This window comes from Lontra canadensis, unplaced genomic scaffold (genome assembly GCF_010015895.1).
Source record: "Lontra canadensis isolate GAN:19392208 unplaced genomic scaffold, GSC_riverotter_1.0 scaffold13, whole genome shotgun sequence".
Taxonomy (NCBI): Eukaryota; Metazoa; Chordata; class Mammalia; order Carnivora; family Mustelidae; genus Lontra; species Lontra canadensis.
In genome coordinates, this window is record NW_022631007.1 from 16,158,880 (window position 1) to 16,184,172 (window position 25,293).

The window sequence follows — 25,293 nt, forward strand, 5'->3', positions numbered from 1 at the left end:
AGAGAGGATGCCAAGAAAGCTGGTCTTGGTTCCCTAAGACCTGGGTCCCAAGTCCACCGTGATGCTGAAGCAGTGATAGGACCTGTGGAGGGACATGGGCATCTGTGTGCAGATTTCTTCCAAGGTGTAGGGGCCCCCACCCAACCCCCACGTGGCTGCAGGGATCTGGTACCACAGGGTGTGGTCAGGCCTGAAGAGAAGATGGCAGTGGCTGGAGTCACCGGGACTATCCAGATGGCCTCAGAAGCAGGTGACCACGCCCAGGTCTGATGGACCCCCAGGGCCCGCAGTTTCCATCTCCACTAAGAACCCACTCCCTGCTCCCTCTTGGCTGTGGGGAAGCCCAGACATCCCATATGCAGAGCAGCCCCACATGGTACCCTTGGCAGGCCCTCCAGGATTCTCAGTAGGGACGGTACCCGCCCTACCGGGAAGTGCTGGCCCAGGTCCTGCCTCCCCTCGCAGTCTGATAAGAGCTGGGGGCCGCACCCTTCCCTGGATTTCCTTCTGCACCCAGCAGGCACAGACCCTGCAGACATTTTTCCCTTGAAAAAACCACAGATCTTCCCTTTTCTTAATCTAAGCGTATTATACCACAATTTGTTGAAATATTTATTGTGTAATATTACCAGATGGAATGTATTTATGTATATAACTGACTGGATGAGATGTTCTTCAGAATTCTCATGCTATGTGACTATCCAGAGTTATAAAGACAAAGGGCAGACTTTAAAATAAGACCTTCATCACTTCGCCCAAGTCTACTGGGGATGGAGACCAGGGGACTCGGGGAGGGGAGGCGGAAGGTGAACCCCCCCCCCATCCCAGCACAGGGGCTGGGGCTGGACCACGTGAAGACAGTGGTGGGGTGGGGGCTTGTCGGGGAAGCCTCCGCTAAAGCTGCCCCCAGCTCTGGGACAGTGGCGTTCGGGGAGTTAGTGGCGCCTGGTTTGCAGTGGGGAGCTGCAGACTGAATCAGCTGTCCTATTTTCCAGCTCTGGGATGCTGGGGGCCTGCCTTCAGCGGTGCACCCTGTTCCCCCGTACGACGTCAGGGATGGGACCCGCGCCCTACTCTCCGGGGAAGGGTGTGCTGGCAGCGGGGACTCGGGCTCTGGAGCTGAAGGGGTGATAAGGCGCGCTCTGGGATGGGTGGGGGCACAAGCATTTGCCTGGAAGCGTCCAGGCAAGATCTGAGAAACTTACATCATCCTGAGGCAAACCCTACAGAGGCCTCAGCGCCACCTTACTGAAATACAAATGCAGTGATGGGGTGACCTGTTTCACACAAGGACTCGAGAAGCACTTCATTCTTATGAATGGGCTAGCTAATAAGCATTTGTTAACATTTTTACCACAAGGATCCCTTTCAAGTGTCTCCGCAAAGCCCAACCTCAGCCTAGCGCGGGGCCCAGCAGACGCACATACCTTCCTCAAAGCAGAAGCTGGACTTCAGGGGCCGATCCAAACGGCAGCCTGACCACTCAAGGCAGGACACTGCCCACTCCCCACCCCGGGGCGTCCAGACGCACGTCCCAGAAAACTGGCACTCCATGGTGTTGGGGTCCCTCCGCATCTATTACCAATGGAATCAAAAAGAAGCCAAACTCCATGCCATTCTGGGAGGGCCTGCCTGAGGCACACCACTCCGGGAAAGCAGTAACTTCCCACCCGATCTTCCCCGCAGCAAAGCTTCGCATCCTGCCCCGTGAGGTTTACAGCCTGTAAACCTCTGACAGCCTGTCTAGGTGGGTTCCTACCTCCCTCTCCTGTAAATGTCACTTCCCCAACCAGGGTCATTTCATGGGCAAGAGAGCACAGGAAGGTGCTAGGAACTATAAAACATGGCACACTGAGCAGCTAGTGGGTCACTATCCTGGGCCAATCCAAGAAGCTGACGACAGTTTAATAAGGAAAGACCCAGAGTGTATCCAAAAGCAAACACAACACTTGAAGGGTCAAGAATTGCTCAAAATGTAATAAAATAAAACACTAAAAAAAAAAAAAAGAAACCTTTATTTACAACCACGGGAGTCCCACAGGAGTACACGAGACACACGGAATGTGCACACACACACGATGAACCTGCGAGGTCACCGCCATGCCGCCCAGCCCCGCCAGCCCTCACGGGGACCCTATCCGCACCACCATCACGGTGACGTTGTCCGCCGAGCCCCGCTGCACCGCTTTGCTGGCCAGCCGGTTGCAGGCGGCTTCGTAGCGGGCGTCCACTGTGGGCTTCCCTTCCCGGCTCTGGATCTTCTCATCCTAGCGGGCAGGAGAGGGGGGCACCACTGAGCGGGGATCCCTGTCACCCCCCCAGGGCTCTCCATGAGGAGGCGCTGCTCCCCAGCTGCCATCGGGGCAGGCACTGGGTCCCTGCAGGGGAGCTCATGGTGGCCAAGTGCCCCAGGGGACACCTTCATCTCCACACCCCCAGTTCAGCTCCCACAGCTCCCACTCGCTGGGGAGCTCTCTCACCTCCAAGCAGGACAGGATGAAGTTCACCGCTTCTTCCGGCGTGAAGACCTTGAAGAGGCCATCACAGGCCAACAGAATGAACCTAAAACATGGAGGAGGCAGAAATGGGCTGTGGCAGCAAACTACAAAACAGCTTGACAGTGGAGGTAAAATAAATACGTGTCCAGCTACTCAAAGGCTAAGGCATTTGCTTTTTTGAGTGAGCGAGCGAGAGTGACATGTGAGTGGGAGAGGGGGAGACTCTCAGCAGATTCCATGCTCAGCAGAGCCCCATGAAGGGCTCAATCCCATGACCCTGAGATCACAACCTGAGCTGCAATCAAGCCAGTGACTGAGCCAGGAATTTAAAAAAAAAACAATTTAACTTTAATGACACGGAAGTTGAAACCACTTAAAAATATTTACAGCTAGGGAAAAAACAAAAACCAAAAAACCATAAAACAGGTGCCTGAGTGGCTCAGTCAGTTGAGTGTCCGACTCGATCTCAGCTCAGGTCTTGATCTCAGGGTCATGAGTTTAAGTCCCATGTTGGGCTCCATTTTGGGAGAGGAACCTACTTAAGAAAAAAAAATACAACTGGGGTATTATCCATCAGAATTGAGACTACCCTCCTAATCACCAATAATATGATTATGGATTAACCCAAACACCAGGCATTGCACTTTCTTAAATGAATTTAAGGAAAATCGTGGAGTAAAAAACATCATGTGTTATGGCAAATACACGCTGACTTTCTATCACCACACGACAGTGTAGACCTACACAGAAGGGCGTCGTGAATGCTCTGTGAGAGTCCAAGACCCCAGCAAGAACACTCAGCTATCTCCACTGTCTGAACCAGGATGAGCTCCCTTCAGAGCCCCTCCCTGGGACTCCCACAGGAGCTCCTTCAACAACGGAGGAATGATGTGAGCTTCCCCACAGCGCAGAAGCAGAATCCTCATTCTTTGCGCATCTAACCCAGGTCCTGGTCTTCCTCCTCTGATGGGGTACACATCCCAAAGAACTCAGAGATCACACGGTGTGCATGGAGCCCAACAGGCACGCTCCCGCCCCCTCCAGTTCGCTGACAGACACTGAGCGACCTGTCCCACAAACCCAGGACTATAACCCAGAGCAGCGGTGCTAGCACAGTGCATACAACAGGGGGCCTGGGGCACGGTTCAGAGAATCAGAGGGGCTGGTGGAAGTGTCCCAAGGCCCTAAGGTTGATAAGAGCACAGCAGCCACCACACAGGTGGAGAAAGGAGTGGAAACCAGGAGGCCGGGTAGGCAGGGCCATGGGGAGGCCCCCTCACATGGCACAGGGAGCAGGGCCAGCAGGGCTCCTCACCGAGGGCTTCCCCTGGCTGTGGATGGGCAGGATACCATCTCCGCAGGCAGCTGGGCACGGCCCCCTCATTCTCCACCTAGCCCAGCTCTGCTTCAGTACCACCCCTGGTTCTCCAGCAAGCACACACGGGACTCAGGACCCTTCCCAACCCATTCCCAGAGCACCCTTGCTATCGTTCCTCCATCACTCTCCATGACTGGCATCTGCCCGGCCATGTGTCCCACCGTCCTCCTTTAAGGGCTCTGCGGGTCTTCCCTCTGCCAGAGAGCCCTTCTCCTTCCTCCAACTGGGATGTGCCCCACGTCTCCCATAGCACCTCACACTCCCCAGACACGCAGTGCTGGAATCACTCACTCGCATGTATGCTCGCAGACCAGACTGGGGGGCCCACGAGAGCAGAAATGACAGTCTGTCCACCCTCACCTGCCAGGCCCGTCCCCACCTGCTCCAAGTTCAAGAAGAGACCCAAGAGCCCGTGCCCAGGCCCCGTGCCTTTGCTGTGCTACTGTTACCTGTCATTGGGGGTCAGCTGGCAGCGTCTGATGTCCGGCACAGAAGTGACCCCGCAGCGCTTGTACTGTCCATCCCCGATGGAGCGGGACACCTCCAGCACACCCAGGACACGACCGTCCCTGAGAGAAGGGAAACACAAAGACTCCATCTGACAGATCACGGGTGCATGGAACTTTCCAGTGCATCGTCTAAGCAGAAGGAAAGATGGAGCTTGCGGGGGGGGGGGGGGGGCGCATTATTAACCAGCACTGCATCTCTCAGCCTCCATACAGATGTATCTACACGGTCCATTCTGAATCTCCGCGGGTCTGGAGCCTCAGCCCAGCGGCACCCTGATGGAACAGCCCATAGCCCAACCTGTCCTGCCCACAGCCCAGCTGGACTTGATGGCACTGGGTTGGGACCTGACTTTGTTTTTCTGTTGTGTTTTTATCCCAAAGCTCCTTCAGGTAATTTGAGCACGCAGCCAGAACTAAGAGCAGCTAGAATAGGAGGATTAGTGTGCATTTACACCTAATCGGACTTGGAAAACACCTGAAAGTGACAAGTTCCAGGTTCTGACGCAGGTTTTGTCACATGAGCTACGGACAGGATTTAAACTGGATTAACTGTAGCATTCTGCACAATGTTCCACTTTCACCCATTCTATTTCTAAATGAGGCATCCAGAGATTGGAGGGTGCCCTCTAAACGGGGTGGCTGTCATCAGAGTTCTAGGACCGGGGCAAAGAGCCCGGCTCAGGGCCCCGGAAACCATTCCGGTGGGGCCTCCGGCAGCAGCAAGCTCGCAGGCCCCCAGACCATCGTGTGCACCCGGAGGAGAAGGCAAACAACGAGGCACAGGAGCGCCCAGTAAACCCCAGCGCTGTACGTGGAGGTCTGTGGGGGTTCTCCCACGGACGAGAGCTCTGGAAGGCGAGGCAGATGAGTGCGCACGGCCAGGAACGCCCCATGGCCTGGGCTGCCGTGCAGCTGCCGGCACATCACTGCAGCTACAAAGTCCCTGTGGGCACGGCTGTCACCACAGACCTGCTGGCACCTATGGGCAGCCGAGCACTCTTCTCGAGCACGATCCCTGAACAGTGAGAGTGGCCAAAGATACAGCAGCAGGGCAGAAGTAGCACTGGGCACAAGCACCGTGAGAATCCCACGGAGGGCTTCTTCAGTGACCAAGTGATAAGGCACCAGTTGTGGAACCCCCACGCGAGTCACCAAGCTGGCTTATTTTACCAAGATTGAGTGGCAGGTCCCAAGGACCTGTTCATGCCGCCAAGCCCAGAGAGAGAACACGGAGCAACCCTGAGCCACACTACAGAAGCTGCTGCTTGCCTTCCTGCTTCCCGGGCAGAGTCCCATCCGAGCGGGCCTCATGCTCCCCACCCTGCTGGAGGGACAGGGGAGAGCAGGAGCCCAGGGAACCGTGGACCCAGAAACCAGCCGTCTGTACTTCAGAGCACGGCTGCACCAGCTGACTGCGCTGAGTCCTTCAGGCCTGGCTCCCAGCAGAAGGGAAATGCAACGCAAGTCACTTCAATGACCCATGAAAGAATGCAGGCAAATGGGACACCAGTGACCCCACATGACTGCCACCTCCCCAGCTGGCCCACCATGCCACAAGGAAGTGGGAAGCTGAGGTAAGCTGAGCGCAGATCAGATGACGCTGGGTTCAAACTAGGGAACAGGGATCTAGACAAGGCAGGAGAGAAGCCAGCCACCGCAGTCCCTCTTTCCTGCAGGGTGGTGTCCAATCTTCACATGCGCTGGCCTCACATACGCACACAAAGCATGTAGGGCAGAACGTTAACTACTGATTCTAGGCAGTTGATAATGAACTGTTCTATTATTTTAAATTTTTTTCCAAAAAACTTTCAAACGAATGTTTTAAAAATACAAGGGGGAGGGTGTGGTGGAAAAGACCCAGCTGGCCAGTCCTGGCCTCTGGGGAGGGACGAACCAGAGCTCAACACTGCTGCTCGGAGCCTCCCTCCCCTCCTGGCCATGAGGGGCCCACCTGAAGCCATGCTGTCTAAGCATGTCTCTAAGGCACCCAAACCTGCTTTTGATTCTGTACAGACCGAGAGACAAAGTAACTGCCAGCCATGGGACTGTCAATGTCAAAATCTCTCCACGGAGGTCAGGTAAAAGCAGAATTTTAAGGTTCTAAGAAACTTCTGGACAAAGTCTAAGAGCTCTGACTGCCCCCCAAAGAGCCCTGAACCGGCCAGCACCAGGCTAGGGCAGTCACAACTGACAACAGGGGAAGAACCGCCCTTCCAAAGACAAGCAACTACTGTCTTACGCGAGTGCCTTACTGGTCTCTTGTCCCAACAGAACAGAACATCCTCATGGTCAAACTGTAAAATGAACCAGGGGACGCTCTGGCCAGACTCCTAGCACAGTGTCCTTGAAGTGGAATTTTCCCGTGGTTCAGGGAAGACCCCAACCTCCGCCAGCTACCTCGGAGACACAGATCTAAGCCAGGGCAAGCATGCCGTGGTCAGAGACGGGGAAAGGTGAAATGGAGGCGTGGACAGAGCCGGCCGATCGGGGCCGTCCATCCGGGAAGCCCGGAGATGCTCAGCACGTGCTACAAACACCCACTGTCCTCACCTCTTCAGACTGCCTCTCTGGAGAATTCCCCTAAAACTGTAGCTTATTCAGGTGTGACAAATGATAGCATTTATGAAAGTCCCTAGGCACAGAGAAAACACTACAGATGGAGAATTTGAATTTGAGGCAGGCCTCCTCTTCTGTGAACACAGGGAGCCATGTTTCCGGTACCCTCTTTTGCTCCCAGTTGGACATAATGTGAAATCATGCAACATCCATTCACCTGCTTCCCCAAATTAGACCTCGGACAGCCTCATCTCACTGCAGACAATGTCACATGGAAGGTTCTACCTTTGGAAGTCCCTGGCCACTCCCACAGGGTACAGCCCTCCCTCCGGGACCACCCGCCAGTGCCCGTCACCTGACGTTTCCTCCAGCCTTCTGTATTCTCATTCGTTCTTCGTACTGTGTGGGATTATGCTCCTTGCTGAGGCTTAAGGCTGCATGCTTTTGACTCTCCTCATTAAAACGACACAGGATTGCCTGGGAACGTAGAGATGATGACAGTCAGGAAACTTAAAGTTACCAGGGGAAGACAAAGCTTAAGAGCTGAGTTTCAGAGTCCACCTCCTACTGACAAACAGGACTTCAGAGGCTCAAGCAGCCAAGGAGCGTCCCAGCAGCCAGGGAGAGAAGCCCTGACCGGTATCTCAAGTCGGGTCCAAGCCCAGCCGGCCGAGCACCACGCCCCCTCCATGGGCTGTCTTCTCGCCTGTGACACAGAAGGGAGGCACCTGCCGAGGATCAAAGCCTCTCCAGGTGGAATTGGTCCGTGAATCCACGGGAGGCAGAGCTGGGGAGGGGGTGACCACATGTGCCTCCGTGTGCTCCACGGCCACGTCTGCCCCACTTGGTGACTTCTGGGAAAACCCTAGTCCTACAGAGGACGATGAGGCCGAGAGAATAGGTATCATGCCTATAGTCATGGAGCAGAGCCAGGAACACAGCCAGCACAGCAATGTGGATCTGACTCCAAAGTCTTTTTTTTTTTTTTTTGCTGATTTTACATGTTACTTGTTTAGCCTAAACACAACATACGCACTGGGACTGTTTACTAGAAAATCACCAGAATATAAGCTCAACTCGCACAGGGACTGCCTGTGAGGTTTGCTGCTGCACCCCCAGTGCCTGGCATTTATGTACCAGTCACTCCAGGGGACAGGGTGGGTCAGGTCAGCAGACGCCGCCGGAGTGGGAAGGGTCACTCTGTCCCCGTGGCTACTGATGGAGTACCAGGCTTGCCACAAAGGGCCAAGGAAATGACTGTCAGGTTCTGAAGGGGGGCCAGGCAGTGGGAGCCTGGCTGCAGGGTGTTGCCCTCCAGCCTCAAGTCACTCCCCACAACTGGGGCTGACATACGGGTGTCACAGTGGGAAACAACTGAGTTTTCTTTTCTTCCAAGTGGCCAAGGCTCTGGACAAATGGCATATCACCTAGCACTTATCTAACTAATTTTGACTTTTCCTGAAATCACAATGATTTGGGGAGGCAAGGGTTACTATCTGAGGTTAGAGAAACACAGCTGGGAAATATTTAAGGGACTGGCACGCCGCTGGCCCACAGCACCACAGAGACAGAGTGCAAGCATGCTGTGCGGTGCATGTGCCTAGAGCGTGGCTGCTGCTCCCCACCCCACCACTGTGGAGTCTGCAAGGGCCCCAGCAGCAGCCCCACAGCAGGACAGACTTCTCTCCAGCTAGCACATCCATCCCGCCACACACACGCTGGCCGAGGGGCTGCCCATGGCACAGGACACCCGGCTAGCCACGTACCCGGCTATCTCCAAGGTTGGCGATGTACAGAATGTTGTCTACGGCCAGAACGCACGTGGCAGTGGAGCCGTCCTTCCAGGCAGGCTTCCTGTAGGGACACACGTCACAGGTACGGCCACCTCCAACAGGCTGGCAGCTTGGAGATGCACTTCAGAGCTGACTGGTCAGTGTCTTTTATACTTCAACATGGAAGCTGCTGGATAACTTTCTTTTTTACTGTTTCAGGGTCAGTCAGCAGTTACAAGAGCTTACTCAGTGTGAGGGCTTTTTCAGACAGTGAGCACCAATACTTAGCTCTCAGAAGACCTAAACTGTGTTTAAGGAAAACCACACACAAGCATACCCCACTCACACATCTTTACGTGGTCACACTTACTGGCTTGAAGCTTGTTTAAGGAACTCTTCATCAGTATGCTTAAAAGTGTCCAAAAGGCATCTCTTCACGGTTTTCTCTACACTGATTACATCTCCTATTACAGAACAAACAAGATGACAAACTCTCAGGAGAAGAAATTCTCCTCCTGCTGCCGTTTTGTTTTTTGTACTGTGACCAAGAACATCTCCGCTTCCCCACCTCTGAGACAGGGTCATTTGAGTTTGGTCTACCATCTCCTGAGTGTGAAGGCAAGATATACACCCACACACAAACTCTCCGTGCAAGGTGCCATCAGTCAGACACCCTCTGCGGCCACCACCTGCTCACCTCAGAGCCCACGCGCCCCTGGCCCCGCCTTCATAGAGCCACTAAGAACTCTCCAACGCCCCCCCATCTTCCTGATTTACACAAACACACACCAAGAGGGACCCAAACCGATCCAGTTTTCAGTCCCACCTTTAGGAAACTTCCGGATTAAGTTCTGATGCAAATTCTGTGCAGCAAATTTTGAGGCTCGAATTCCTCCGTGTCCATCAAAAACAGCAAAATATGAAACCCGGGTACTGGAAGAACGAACTGATGGTTACCGAGATTTTCACAAAGACTGCTTCTCACCACTAAGGTGCTAAATGTTTTTTTTGTTTTTAACATTTTATTTATTTACAAGAGAAGAGTGCATGTGTGCGGGAGTAGGGGAGGAGGCAGAGGCAGAGGGAGAAGCAGGCTCCCTGCTGAGCAGGAAGCCCGACATGAGGCTCGATCCCAAGACCCTGAGATCACAACCTGAGCTGAAGGCAGATGTTTAATGACTGAGCCACCCAAGTGCCCCAAGCCCTCTAAATCTTATCTCAAACAGTCAGCATTCACAAGACAGAGGATGTCCCCTGGTAAAACACCACACTGTCACAAGTGACTAAAAAGGACACAGCACTAATGGAGACAAATATTGAAATAATTTTGATGGTATTTTCTTTTTTTTTTTAGTTTATTGATTTAATGGGGCTCAAACTCACAACCCTGAGACCCAGAGCCACACACTCCACCGAATGAGCCAGCCAGGAGCCCCAAGTTTTCAACTTTTAATTTAAAACACCACCATGAAAATTAGGGTGCCTGGCTGGCTCGGTCCGAAGAGTGTACGACTCTTTGATCTCACAGTTGTGGGCTTGAGCCTGACATTGGGGACAGAAATTACTTAAAAATAATAAAAAAAGAGTTGGAAGACACATTTTTTTTTAAATATCAAGCTCTCTTAACTGATCTTTCACTGAAGAATAAACTTTTTTCTATTTAAATCAGATTTAATTTGAAATGCTAACACACTCGATAAAACAGTTACTAATCCAAGACAATGAGAAACACCTAAGAGAACAGAGGGTAATTCCAGAATTACTGCTCAGACTGATCCAACATCTAATTCTTGAGGCCCATCTTATCGCTCTTATCCTATCCCTATTCCTCTTCCAAATTTTGCCAGAAAACATGCATATATGGGACAAATGCCATTAGTGACTTGAACTGTTTTGAGAAGGAACAATGAAAACACCTATGAGAAATGGCATTTACCGTGCAAAACAGCCTTTTTAAACATGTTCCGAGTTCCTTTTCAACGGAGGCATCCTGGGCCATGAAAACACAACTTCATCGGGTTCTTAACCCTAAACCCTTCTCTTAGGCATGGTACTTGCTCAGTAATGTTTGGTGATCCCAGTGAGGTCCACTCCCCTGGGGCTCTCCAAGTCCCTTTCCTGGCTGCAGAAGTTAACTCCAAGCACACTCCAGGTGAGCAAGGGCGGCTGGACAACTGTGAGTGGATGTACACATACAGTTACCTTGGCCCATGAGTGGATGCCTTGCAGGGACCTCACTTCCTTGCCCAGACAAAAGCCACCAGCAGCCATGGCTCTGGCACACTGCCTGTTAAGGACCAACTGGTGTCAGTAAATATAACACACAGATGATACGATGATGGAAACCTGGTGGGGCGCAGACTATGTAACCAACTATATCATGCATATTCATTTAACTCGATAGGACACACCCTGATGTCCCACCTTCTGATGGTTTTCCTCCATGCCTAAGAACTTATCCAAAGGGGCAGGAAAATGCTCCCTGTTTTTCTTCTCCCTGATGCCATTTCTATTTTTTGTTCTCTTTTTGGGCCCCATTACGTTAGCTCTCCATGGTTCCCGTGTGCGCTGTGATTAGCAGCTTCCCACTCTGCCTCCTGGCTCAGAGAGTCAGAGTCTCTCTGCTGGAAGCTCTTTAGATACTGAGGAAGAGGCCACACCCCAAAGACCCACAACATGGAGGCTCCTTTCTCTTTCACTTCGGCAGGAATAATACTTGGGGCTGGACGATTCTCTGCTGCAGGGCTGTCCTGTGCACTGTGGGCTGTTCGGCAGCATCCCACTGCCCCCCTGCCACCAGAAACCGGTCACACAGCCCTCCATGTGACACCCAAAAATATCAGGGAGGGGCAGTACTGTGCGAAACCAACCCCAGCTGAGAACCACTGACCCCAAACCAAGCAGTCCTGGCGACAAGCCATTCTTTCCAGTAAACAGAAATTGAACACAGTCCAAACCCCCATCAGACAGAGATCTCTGTGCCCCCCAGGCCTGTTGGAGCACGGACACTCACATGAGGGATGACGGGGGCCTACACTCCTCTGTGATGTCGTTCAGGATGACATGGGCGTCCTGCATCTCCTCCCGCTCGCCCTTCCGCTCGGCCACATAGCCTTTCAAACCGAAGATCACTGAGGAGGCTGAGGAAGGGAGAACAAAAAGCCAATACAAAACTGTGCTCTTCCCTCCAGAAGCCCTAGTCCCAGAGCAAGTAAGAGGGAACTCTGGCTGTTTTACTCAGTGACATCCTAGCTGTGCACACAGAGCAGCTATACTCTCAAGCCATCTGTGTCCCCAGCTGCACGCCTGTAACTGCAACCGACCAATGCAGGACAAGGACAGTCTTGCAAGGGCTCTGCTGTGAACAGCAGGCAGACGATGGCACGTTAGCATCAACGGCTCCAGCTAAGGGCGTAAGACCTTAGTACCAGAGCAAGGAAGGTGTGGTCATCCTGAACTGCGGCAAGGAATTACGCAGAAATCTAGTTGTGTCAGGAATTAATGAGGGCAGAAAATTCCGTTTAGGGAAATGCCAGTAAGCAGAGTTTATCCCAAATGCCCTGTGGGATATCTGAAAATACCGATTTCCATGCCTGAGACTGGTAAAGAACTTGCCCAAATGCTAAGACGGCTGCTTCTCCTCTACCTGAGGACGAGGAGGAGGAAAGAGCCCAGCGGAGGCACGGCAGCCTATCTATATTTGATGGCGAGGCTGGGAGAAGCCTGTTTGCGGACACTGTAGGGCCCCGTAAATATTAAAGTGAACACTTTTTGCAGAGCCGTTGCTGGCAGGCACCATGCCTTTGCAGCTAAGGCAGCCACAAGCTCGCTCAAGGCCCTGTCCTTACACACACTAGACAGTCTCTTGCACAGCTGCCAGGCCCGCGTGCCTGCGGCTTCCGCCCGGCATCTCCGGGACAGGGGATGAACTGTGCTGCTACCGGGCTCGAGCACCCACAGATACCTCTCTCTGACGGAACCTCTCACTTCTCTACTCTGACAAGTCACAAAGCTGAGGATGAATTCCAACTGCTTTTTCCAGCCTCAGGCTCTCTCCTGGGATGCTGTCTACTAAGCTCATCACCGACCTTGGGGCACTCATCAGCAGGCTGGGAGCAAAGACGGGTCAGGGAGAAGGTGGTGGTCAGTAAGCCAACTGTTCACTAGAGAAGGTAAAGTTAAGTCCACCTGGTGTTTCCACCCTTGAACAAATGCGGGTTTCATGTCTGACCAAAGGGAGGGTCACACATGAATGGGGAAAGCAGGAGAGGCAAAAGTAAACTTGGCAGGTCCGTCTGCAAAGAGGGAACCCTACTGGCTTCTTAAGTACAGACACAAAAAGGAAGCACCATAAATGGGAAAGCGGAACTCGGTTTTGCTCTGGGTTGTTTTTAAATAGGAAGGCTAATACATTTGTTTTCAAGCTGTGTGAAAACCTTTACAAACTTTCTTTTCCACAAGCTCTTCACTGCCATTCCTCTCTCCTTCGGGGGCTTTTCTCTTTGCTCCTTTCTCTTCGCTCTTTACCATCTGGGACATTGCAGTGTCGAGAGGACCTGGACACAAGGAAAAGCCAGAGAGAGACACAGCTGTAGGTGGGCAGGAAAGTGCCCAGCAGCCAGGCCACAACCCCCCCTTCCCCACCCCCTGAGAGACAACATGACACAGTGACACAGTGTAGGAGCCTGGGCAGAGAGGCGCAGGGCTCCTGGCTGCTACCTTGAGGGGCGGGGCAGCGTGCCTGGGGCACCAACGGGGGAAGCACAGGTCAAGACCCAGGTCTTGCTCAGACCCACTGTGAGCGGACTGGTCATGGAGGGTTCTCAGTGGTAAACCCAGAGCCCATGGCACCCACACGTTTCAGACCTCAGGCTCTTACTTATCAAGAGGGAAGTTCCCAAAATCTGCCAAGTGACACACCCTCAGCAAGTCAAAAAAGTAGTAAGTGCCAGAAGGGGGTTAACAGGAGGCAAACGTCTGGCTTCAGGAATTGCTAGTATCATGAAAGGCAAAACAGGACTGCGGAGGCCGTTCATGGGTGTGGAGGGATGAACCGTGCTCAAAGCCAACACTGAGAGCGCCCGCAGTGTGAGCCCGTTTTGGGAGGAGAAAAGTCTCATTTCAAGTCTCAGTCCTGCCACTCACAGAGGTGTGCCTCCGGGCAAGCTACTTCACCTTCCAGCCTCAGTTTCTTCATCTGTGACCCAGGGAGAATACTGTCATCTTGGAAGGTGGCTTTAAAACTGATGGGGACGAGGTATGTGAAGCATTTATCACGGAGCCTGGTTCACCACGTATCCCATGAACGGCAGCCATGGTCCTAATAAGGGGCTCTCAATATTCTCCACATCTCAGTATGAAAGCAGGCAACTGTTACTCAACTACCATGTGCTAGACATTTTTGGGCACTGTAGAAAAAGGGAAGAAAATGTCCCTGCCCTCAAGAAGAGTCAATTACTTGCAAAAGGATGGAAGTCTGCAACAGTAGAACCTAAGAACCTAACACATGTGTCCTGTCCCACATAATGAGGCATACTGATGGAGAAGATTTCACGAATGTTTCCAACACACTTGCCCCAGAGGTCTGTCTGGTAGCCTGCTGTCACTTACTGCTTGCTCCAGCCTTCCCAGTGTGGACGGACAACAATCTTCCTCTCTTTTAACTTGCAAAACAGAGACATTTTTACAGTTTTGCTGTTGACTCCTGACTGAATCACAGTGACGTCAGAGAATATGGTCTGTATATGAAATCAGTTCTTTACTGGGGCTTACTTTATGGCCAAAATGCAGCTGATTTTTGTAAATGTGACAATGTCTTCTCAAAAAACCCAATACATTGGATGCGAGGTTAGTTCTATATCCGAAAAAATCAAGCTTGTTACTAATGGTGCTAAAATCTTCTAAACTGTTACTAGTTGACTGCCTTTTGCCCTATGAAGAACTAAGACATAGCTACAGTAAATTTCTTTCTTTTATTAAATCTGTTAAGAACCCTGTTGGCACATATTAACTTTCATTATAAGAATACTGTTGAGGGCACCTGGGTGGCTCAGTCATTTAAGTGCCTGCCTTTGGCTCAGGTCGTGATTCCAGCATCCTGGGATTGGGCCCTGCCTGCTTCTCCCCTCTGCTCCTCCCTCTGCTCCTGCATGCTCTCTGTCTCCCAAATAAATAGAATCTTAAGAAAAAAGAATACTGGGGCATCTGGGTGGCTCAGTATGTTAAGGCCTCTGCCTTCGGTTCAGGTCATGATCTCAGGGTCCTGGGATATAGCCCCAAATTGGGATCTCTGCTCGGCGGGGAGCCGGTTTCCCCCGACTCTCTCTGCCTGCCTCTCTGCCTGCTTGTGATCTCTGTCAAATAAATAAATAAAAATCTTAAAAAAAAAAAAAAAAGAAAGAAAAAGAAAAAAGAATACTGTCTTTATTGGGAAGGTCTTGGGCTTAATTGTGTGAGACTGCTGTACAATTTTAGCATGGGCCCACAGGCCTGAAAACCTGAGAATTCTTGTGTAAGATGATTATAATAACTTTTTCTAAATATAGGAACTATACTAATTTAATCCATACATTCTAGATTAATCCTGATTTTTATGTAATGAATTAATAACACAAAAAAGTCTACTTAAAAAGCAGCAAGTGTTCCACTTGATGACATAAGGAAGGTTCTTACACCAGAAGATAACTACATATGAAACCAGACAGCCTGCATCCCCCACTGCAGGGCCCGTGCCCCCGGCCCTGCCCCCACCTGGGGGAATCCCCTGTGAGAAGAGCTCAGTGAGTACACGGAATAACAGATTCATCATGGTGACAAGCAACACGAATCTGCTCTGTTCTTCCCTCTCCCTAACTGGGACGTAAAGAGGAAAACATATTTATAGGAGCGGGTGCAACCAATGTTAACAGGCTTGACAAAAATGAACTCAGCTCAATAAAGAGATTCTTGAGAACTGTAAAGACTGACTGAAAATAATCAACTAAGGTCTTGAATTTCAAGAAATTCCTGCACGTGGTCTGTACCAGTCACTAAACCAGTGTCATTCAGATTTCACTTTCTTAAGATCAAAGTCTTTTTAATACAAGTACCATAAAAAAGAAGACCGTCTGTATTTACAGGTTCAGGGATATTGAAAGTTTTTTAACTCTTTCATATGTCAGATACTTCTGCTGAATATATCTGAGTCTGTCAGGAACAGACAGAGGCAGAGGCAAACTCTTGAGATAACTGTTTTTTGTTAATAACAAAGTTCAAAGTAAATGACTAAATTCTTAATTCTTAAAGTTATTTGCAAGAGGTTGAACCCCAAGTAAAAAATAATCACCAAAAAGTGATGCAGTATATAATCTTTTTGCTTCTACCTGATCTACCTAAGTATTTTTTATTTTAATAAATCTTATGCTATACTTAATATAATCCTAAACCCTGTTAAAATCTATTAATAAGTACATTTTACATAAGAATAATTATTTTGTGTTATTACTCCCATTGACACATCAAACTTCTTCCCAACCACTTACCTGAATCGCCACTGCTGGCTGGTGGAAGATCATCAAAAAGCAAAGGTCCCCCGGACCCTGAAACACAGCAGAACACTCAGTGAGCCCACAGAACCCGGGTGAGGCTCAAGTTTCAGAACCCATCCCACCAGGACACCTATGCAGGTCATTGAAATAAACTCAAAACCTCTCGTGTCAGTCCAGTGGCAACTCATACTTCGGTAAGTAATGTCTCGAACCTATTTTATTTTAAGGTCCTCTCAATTCAAAGGAAACAAAGATCTGCCGGAAAGAGTTAAGCCGTATTTCAGCTAGTGAAATAAACACTCAAATGAACCAGAGAAAACTGCTCAACATTTTTACGCAGTTCCTCAGGGCCAGCAACTAGCGGATTTTTCTGCCTTACCTGATGCCATGGATTCAAAACTTAAGACAGTCCAACACCTAAAACATCTGTGTGTTGAAAATGGGGGAAAGGGACAAAGATTCAGACAACTACAACCCCAGGATGACACGTTGACACACACCTGGGAGAGCCTGAAGACTGTACCTGAGTCAGTACTGCTGGCCGGAGGGAGGTCATCAAAAAGCAGAGGTCCCCTCTGAGCTTCTTTGCCTACAACACAGAGCGCCTGCTTAGACAGCATCCAGTCATCAGCCAGGATGGGGGTTTCAGAGGGGGAGGCCTTCTGAGAGGTCTGCTATTAAACTCAAACCTTCTCCTCCTCACTGGACCAAATTCCACAGAGTATTTTCCAAGCAGCTATTTAACAAAGACATTTGCTTCCAACAGTTACAGTCAACATAAAGGCAATGAAAGATGACCCAATGGGCATCTGAAGGGCCACTGGGTATCCTGAGGAAAACAAGTATTTTTCTCAATAATTTCTTTCTTGTAAGCATCAAACATTGAAAAACCTTTTTAAAAAAATGAATCCTGGGAAGAAAAATACTGGTTCTAGAGCAAGAAAACAATTACATGGTCCTTCCAGATAAAAGGTCAAAGACAGGGGCGCCTGGGGGGCTCAGTGGGTTAAAGCTCTGCCTTCAGCTCAGGTCATGATCTTGGGGTCCTGGGATAGAGCCCCTCATCGGGCTTTCTGCTCAGCGGGGTGCCTGCCTCCCCCCCGCCCCACTCTGCCTGCCTCTCTGCCTACTTGTGATCTCTGCCTGTCAAATAAATAAATAAAATCTTTAAAAAAAAAGAAAAAGGTCAAAGACAGAGGGATTGCTGTCTGACCAAAGATCTTTGGTCTTAGAAAGTCCGATTTCAACAGCATTCTGAAGCACCCACCCACTAGAATCTCAAACAACCAGCTCAGAGGTGAAAGGCTGATGGAAGCAAGTCTGTGTGAACTTGGCATCCCCACACAGTGCCCACTTAATTACTACCTATAGAGAAAATGAGGAATTTTGGACACTCCAACCTAAACTCAGAAGCAAGCCAGGGAAATTGTTTAAATCTAAAAACCTGAAGATTTATACACCAAGAGGACCGGTCTTAAATGTTTTTTACTCAATTACCCCTTTCCACATAAAATTTAACCATTCCTTATTCTCCAGCTTTCCCAAAATTTCCTGTTTAAGCTATTAAATACAGGAACTGGTACACAGGAAATGGGAGAAACAAAGGGCTGAAGATTTAGGCGTGCACACTCCGATCCTATGAGGTTTGTTCCACCTCATGTTCCTCTGAGTTCAAGTACAGAAACATCCTCATTTAAAAACCAGCTCAACTGCATGCTCCAAAAGACCCAGCTACATCAACCCTCTGCCTCTAAGTAGAAATGAGCTGGATAGCAATTCTACTTTAAAAAAAGGAAGATTTTATTTGTTTACTTACTCATGTGAGAGCGAGAGAAAGCGCACAAGCACAGAGCAGTGGGAGGAACAGAGGGAGAAGGGTAAGCAGACAGTGCTGAGCGTGGAGCCCCACACAGGCCAATCTCATGACCCCGAGACCATGACCTGAGAGGCAAGAGTCAGACGTTTAACCGACTGAGCCACCCAGGTGCCCCCAAGTCTGCTCTTTTGAAAACAAAAATTTAGGGGCACCTGTGAGGCTCAGTCAGTTAAGCATCTGACTCCTGATCTCAGCTCAGGTTTTGATCTCAGGGTCCTGAGTTCAGGCCCTATGCTGGGCTTCACACTGGGCGTGCAGCCTACTTGAAAAAATAAATAATAAAAACAAACTACAAGCAAAAATTTAATTTAAAATTTGGAAACTCCAAGGAAAGAAATTTCTTCAGGAGTTATTAGGTCAAAAGTACCTTAAATACCTTACAAATTCCTGATTTAACAAAAAGCAACTCTTCTGCTTTATACCCTAATCAAATGGGAAATGTCTACTCCATTAACTTACACTGTTTTCCCTCAGGATTCCAAACAGACTAAGTAACTGCAAATACTTTCATTTTTCTCACAAGTGACATAAACACTCTATAGGAGGTATTCAAACAGCAGCATCACAAGGACATTAAATGGCATTTAGAACAACCATTCACTCACTCTGTAATCCTCTTACGAGAAGCCCTAATATTCTAGCAGGGCACTTCCAAGAGGAATCCAAGTCAAGCTGGGTCTAACCATCAAATGCCCATTCTCCGCACAGACTCAGAACCGTATGGGACGATGAAGAGCAAGGACACTATTTCAGTGGGGCCCGAGAGTCAGGCATCTTGGGGAGAGAGAACATTACAGGGAGGAGGCCAACCTGAACAGCCACCAACCCTTGGGTCAGGTCAGATTTTAATTTCCAAATTAAACCACCCACCTCAATCAAGTCTTTCCACCGCCAGTGTCCAGTGGGGAAGTCGTCCTTCCCAGGGAAGACATTTTCAGATGCTGCACACATTCGTCACCATAGGGCTTCCGGCCTGGCCTCTGTCCTTTGGCTACACTCAAGAATAGTGCCCCAATCTGAGCACCGTCCCCAGATAGCGGCCCACCTCCTCATGCCAAATGAATGAACCTCCCCATTCCTTCTTTCTCACTCTGGAATACTGTAAGTGCTATTTCAATTAAACACAACGAGATTGTCTCATTTTCCTTGGTCACAACTGAGAACGACTCTTAGGAATAATGAACATTGACTGCCTGCCGGGCATGAATCCGGTGGTCTCTACATGTTTCCAAAGCACTCATTCCTTCCAATGGCTTCATAAGGTGAGTACTGTTACTGTACTTCTGTACTGATGAGGAGACTGAGGCAATCCGGTGAAACTGAGGGAGAGCCAGTGAGGAGTGGGCAGTCAAATCCAGGCTTCCTGGTTTCCGTCCACGCCCCTACAAGGTGCCAGACAGCCTCCATATACCATCTCATTGAACCCTGACAATCCTACGACGATAATCCCAAGGTTCTTGATCTCTGGAATACTTTTTGCATCACTGAAAGGATCTCTTAGAATAGCTTGTATTTGGATTCTTAAAAAATAAATAAATAAATAAGAATCTGTGGGGCACCTGGCTGGTTTGGTCAGTAGAGCATGCAACTCTTGATCTCGGGATTGTGAGTTCTAACCCCATGTTGTGTGTACAGATTACTTAAAAATCTTTTTTTTTTTTTTTTAAAGATTTTATCTATTTATTTGACAGAGATCAAAAGTAGGCAGAGAGGCAGGTGAGGCGGGGGTGGGGGAAGCAGGCTCCCTGCTGAGCAGAGAGCCCAATGCGGGGCTCAATCCCAGGACCCTGATATGATGATGACCTGAGCCAAAGACAGAGACTATAACCCACTGAGCCACTCAGGCGCCCCTAGAAATAAAATCTTAAAAAATATATATCTGTAGGTGATAGACACTATAATGGAAATGTCTGAATGGCCAGAACCTAACACTCTAATTTGGATAAACAGTAATCCAAAGTATTTGGGTCAGTAATAATTAGACGAAGTGTAACTAGGACCCAAAACTTTGGAGGAAGCCCCCTGAATTCTAAATATAAGACCCGAATAAAGAATAAAACACGACTGAAGACCATTTTTCATTACAGTTAATGTCATCTCGGTTTAGTTTTGTTCTGTTTTGAGTTCTCATATTCTGAAGCTAAGTCTACTGAATGTTATACGCTGTGCTGAGAAAAATACTCTTGGGTTGATTATATTCACTTTGGCTAAAGGCTGCTATGTACAAGATCACATATTTTGCCTAAATGGTTCTTTATACCTGAATTTTCCAACTACAAAAGCAATGTACCTCCTCCAAATACCACAGAGGCTTTAGAAAAAGCTCCCCTTCCCCACCACAGTTGAGTGGGTATGTTCTACCTTCTAAACTGATGCACTTGTGTACGTGCGTTTTACTCTTTAAGACGCAGAAGCGTACTATACACAACATTCTCCGTATACCCTTATTCATGTGAGCCCTCCGGAACATTCCAGGCCAGCACACCTGGGTCTAATTACTCCTCCCAACAGCTAGGTTCTGATCTGCGTGGGAGGCACTGCCACACACTCGTCCCGTCCAGTCCCCTTACTGATGAGCGTGCAGTCTGATTCCAGTTTCTCACATGACAACAATGCCACGGTAAACAACTTTAGATATATATCCCTACTTATCTGCCAGACTGCTAGGTCAAAGCATATAAATGGTTTAAATCTAACAGATGCCCAAAACTATTTCCAAAAAGTGGTGGGAATGTCTACCCCCAACACACTTTATGAGAATGTCCACTTCTCTCCATCCTCACCACAATGATGCCAATTTTTAATCTGCTGGGTGAAAACATGGTGCATCACTGATTTGCTATTCCTTTCCTCAGTGACTTAGGAAGCTAAGCACTGGTTTTAACGGACTGGTCATCTGCATCTCTTCTTCCATAAACTTCCAGGATGCATATAGCCTTTGACAATTTCAAATGGGCTACCTGTCTTTTTCTTACTGATGTGTTTGAGCCTTTCATTTATTAGGGATCATCTGTATGTGTACGAAATTATTTAAGACTTTACCTACTTAGGGGTACCTGGGTGGCTCAGTCAGCTAAGCAGCTGCCTTCATCTCAGGTCATGATATCAGGTTCCTGGGATTGAGCCCATTGGGGAATTCCTGCTCAGCAGGGTGTCTGCTTCTCCCTCTGCTCCTCTCCCCTGCTCGTTCTCTTTCTCAAAGAAGAAGAAGAAGAGGGTTCACATCCCTCAGAGCTACTAAAAAATTACAGATGATTTAAAAAATTATTTACTTATTTGAGAGAAAAAGAAGAATAAATAGACTCCTGCTGAGCAGGGAGCCCGATGTGGGGCTCTATCCCTGGACCCTGGGATCTTGACCTGAGCTGAAGGCAGATACTTAACCTACTGAGCCACTCAGATGCCCCTATGAAATTATTTTGTTTGTCTTTTGCTTTGTGGTATTTTGTCCTGCAGAAACTTTGATTTTTACATAGTTAAATCCATTTTAATTTCTTATGAGTTTTTTCTTGCTTACTCCTGAAATTTTACAATTAGTGTTTTTTTCTAGTATCTTAAACTTTTCTATTTAGATCTCCAGGGTTTTTTTGGAAAGAAGTATTTTGAAGATGGCTTACCCTGCAGTAATTGCTTAGTTCTGAGAGCTGAACAGGAGTTTTAAAGTACGGTGGTGTAGCAACCAAGTAAGTGAAAGAACCACCCTATAAAACTGAAACCAACTTACTGTCAAAGTAACCTTAAAGGACACCTTTAACTTATCAAGCATAAGCTGTTGATCTTAAAGACATTAAGGTAGCACTTTTAGGGAGTGTGATAGAGCAGAGAGTTTTCATTCCTGTCTGAAATGGGCATACTTCCTCGTTTAGGTCAACTCTCAACATACAAAAACTTGATTCCCTCAGCAATCAAATCTATAAATGCTGGCGTGAAAACTACTCATTTAGCACAAAATCTGAAAACATTTAATGTATTCCTTTTATATTTTTGTTCAGACCATGAAAATCCAGAGGCTTGGAGGCAGGAACATTAGATGGAATGTTTAAAACAAAAATCAAAGAACAAAATACACTTGATGTAATCTGAGCAGTATGAAAGTTCCTCCCTTTAGACACTCACAAAATCCAGTTAAGAGTGCATTTTTTCCTTTTATTTATTTATTTTTTAAAGATTTTATTTATTTATTTGTGAGAGAGAGCGAAAGAGTGAGCACAGGCAGGCAGAATGGCAGGCAGAGGGAGAAGCAGGCTTCCCCGCCAAGCAAGGAGCCCGATGTGGGACTCGATCCCAAGACGCTGGAATCATGACCTGAGCCAAAGGCAGACGCTTAACCAACTGAGCCACCCAGGCGTCCCCATTTTTTCCTTTTAAATAACTGTTAAAGTTAACAGCTCATATACTAACATCTAAGCACTAGCATCTACTAAGCATTGACCATGTGCAGCACGTACGCTAAGCACCGAGCATGCAGTACTGTGTGGCACCGAGCTTGTAGAACTCCGTAGCACTGAGCATATAATACTCTGTAGCACTGAGCATGTAGTACTGTGCAGCAACGAGCATGCAGTACTCTGTAGCACCAAGCATGCAGTACTCTATAACACATGTGCTAACAGTAGAGGTGGCAGTCCTACTTTACAGATGTGGGAACATTCACAGAAGGCAGTTAGTGGATCTCAAGGCAGTTTGATTACATGTCCAAAACCACTCCTCTCTGAGACTGTGAAAATGACAAGGTCTTCAGTACTCCCTACATGAGCACCTGTACATCATGTGTGAGGGTCACGATGGTGCAGTTTTGCTCATCTTTCCAACCACTTTATGAAACCAACCTTATTTTCCTTTCATTTGTTCCATTTTTAATTTTATCAACCAGTATCATCAACTTTCTGAAACAAAGTATGGCATTTAAACTAGTTTTTCAAAAATCAGTTTTTTTTCCACAAGATCATGAAATCAGATTCTGTTCTTCTTCAAATGATTTTTTAACCTGTTAAATCTCATCTTGTTGGTATTAACTAACTGTCCGTCAAAATAACCTGGGATCCCAGCTCTGTCACTCACTCTAGTACTTATCCTGCTCAGCTTCCTATCATCTACTAATTCAGAAAGCACGCCTTCTTTGTTTTTAAAGCTATTTTTAAAAATACGCTCAGCCAGGCAGGGCCTGTGATGGCATCAGTGCCCGTCCCAGGAGCAGTTCACTAATCCACTTTCCAGGGAATGGGGTTTTAAACACTGTGCAGTCCCTCTGCTGCCCTGGCATCTCAGGCAGGGCTGGAGACGCCCTCCCCACTCACTGTGTTCAGTGACAAGCTGCCAAGTACCAACTTGTAAGAGTTAGGAGCTGTCAGATTTTGTATCATATAAAGGGTACCTTCTCCTAAGCAGACAAATTAATTTCTGGTAAAAAGTTATGGAGATCTTTCTTCTTTAAATGATAGGCTTATAGGCACATCTGCAAATCCAAACTCTGCCCCAAACATATTCAGAGAAAGAAGGTATACTCCATCAACACGGTTAAAAAAAAGATGGGTGTTCACAAAGCCAGAGTTTCCACCTACAGGCAAAACAATTTTAGCCACAACTAGAACAATTTAGAAAGTGAATGGCTCACAGACAATTATTCAAATGTTTCTGTACCATCAGAGTGGTGAGCGGGGATAGAGTAACTACCATTACTGGGAATAATGGCCCCAAAAGGCTGGCCAAGCTGTTCACACCTGACAAGCAGAATCCAGGCCCCGTGCAATGCTCCTGCAATCCAGAGGGCTTAACAACCCCACCACACGGTTCCGGGCCTAGAATCTCTGCACAGCACAAGTCTACCCATCGCCGGAGGCCCAATTACAGCACCGCCTCCTTCCCCACTCTTCCTGGACAGACTGCAAACACTCCTCCACGCGCTCGGTGTTTCCCACAGTCCTTAACTTTTGCCAGTTTTAATTATAACCACTTGCATTTAGACGTCAGCTCTTTGAAAGCAAAGGCCAATCTTGTTCCCCTTCTGGTTCCGTCCAACACCGGCTTCCAAACCCACGGTCTCCAGGCTCCTAAGGAGCGGGCGGGTCGAGATCCCCTGGGGACTGAACAACACACATCCAGAGCCCTACCTTGGAGGCTTTCCGATCTCTGGGCGGAGGGGAGCCTGGAAACCTGAACTTGCTCTTAAACTTTTCCAGGTCGTCTGCCGCCCGAGATGGGCTCAGAACTGTGGGCCTGCGGGGCAGCGTCCTCTGGAAGTCGAGCGTGGGCACATGCTAGAAAGTCCCGCACAGTGAAACCCGCAGCGAGCGCAGCTCACTGGGCACACCGCACTAACAAAGGCCTGGTCCCAGGCTGCTCGCGCGTGGGCTCCACGCACCCGCCCAGTCCCGGCGCCCAGCGGACCCGCGCACCTGCGCTAGAACTCCTGCTCTGGGAGCCGCGGACGCGAGAGAGAACTACTGCAAAAGTAAAATGTTAAGACCCCAGAGGACGAGCCCTCCCCTCGGGCCTCAGACACGAAGGATGACGCCGGCGGGGGCCGTGGCGCCGGGGTAAGCACAAAGCCACCTGCAGCCCCGACGCCGTCCCGCCCGCGGGGACGGCGGCGGGGGCAACCGGAAGGCCGCGGGGCGCGGAGCCGGACCGCGCGCGAGGGCGCCGGGGCTCGGGAGCGGGACTGGGCCCCGCCGGCCGCCCTCCGCCGCCGCACGTGAGGGCCGCACACAAAAGGACTCGGCGGCCTGCGGCCCGCTCCGAAGCCCGGCCTCCTCTGTGCGCGGCGGACATGACGGAGGCCCGCCGGCCGGGCCCCGGGCAGGCCGCGCTCGCCCCCGCTCCGCCCCGCCGCTCGCCTCAGGCGCCGCGGGCCTTCAGGCCGCCGCCGCCTGTCCTCCCGTCCCCGGCCGGGCGGCCACCCGCTTACCGACAGCCGGGCGCGGCGAGCGCTCGGGCTCCGGCAGGTCCCCGAACAGGTCCATGGCCAAGGCTGGGCGGCGGCAGCGGCGGCAGTGGCGGTCGCGCAGCCCGCGGGCGGCAGCGGCGGCAGCGGCTGCGGCTACGGCGGCGGCGGCGGCGGCGGCGGCAGCGGGGCGGTGGCGGCCCGGGCGCCGTCAATCACCCGAAGGCGGGCCTGACACCCCACCAATCGGCGCGCGGCGTGCCCCGGCCGCCCCAGAGTCCTGCGCGCGAGCGGG

At 49.7% G+C, this 25,293-nt stretch overlaps 1 protein-coding gene across 5 annotated transcripts; it reads right to left on the reverse strand.

Moving 5' to 3' along the window:
• Positions 1-1,992: 1,992 nt before the first annotated feature.
• Positions 1,993-25,137, reverse strand: ILKAP (ILK associated serine/threonine phosphatase). 5 transcript variants are annotated; one of them, XM_032857639.1, is made up of 12 exons: positions 25,023-25,137; positions 16,763-16,828; positions 16,234-16,290; positions 13,150-13,269; positions 11,727-11,853; positions 9,540-9,646; positions 9,084-9,177; positions 8,708-8,795; positions 7,297-7,418; positions 4,326-4,445; positions 2,481-2,562; positions 1,993-2,267 (listed from the first exon to the last, which is right to left on the reverse strand). In XM_032857639.1, exons 1-12 carry the CDS (start codon positions 25,075-25,077, stop codon positions 2,124-2,126), a joined length of 1,182 nt encoding a protein of 393 aa, XP_032713530.1. In that variant the 5' UTR covers positions 25,078-25,137; the 3' UTR covers positions 1,993-2,123. The 5 variants fall into 5 exon arrangements, with proteins under 5 accessions (XP_032713530.1, XP_032713531.1, XP_032713532.1 ...); XM_032857640.1 differs by having other exon boundaries at positions 1,993-2,293; XM_032857641.1 differs by lacking the exon at positions 16,763-16,828.
• Positions 25,138-25,293: the final 156 nt, after the last annotated feature.

Coding starts and splice junctions, on each gene's coding strand:
- ILKAP (XM_032857639.1), bottom strand. CDS start 25,077: ATGGACCTGTTCGGGGACCTGCCGGAGCCCGAGCGCTCGCCGCGCCCG. Junction 13,270..16,233: donor AGCCAGCAGTGGCGATTCAG/GTAAGTGGTTGG, acceptor CCTTGTGTCCAG/GTCCTCTCGACACTGCAATG. Junction 11,854..13,149: donor GGAAAAGAAAGTTTGTAAAG/GTTTTCACACAG, acceptor TCCCTTCCTCAG/CCTCCTCAGTGATCTTCGGT.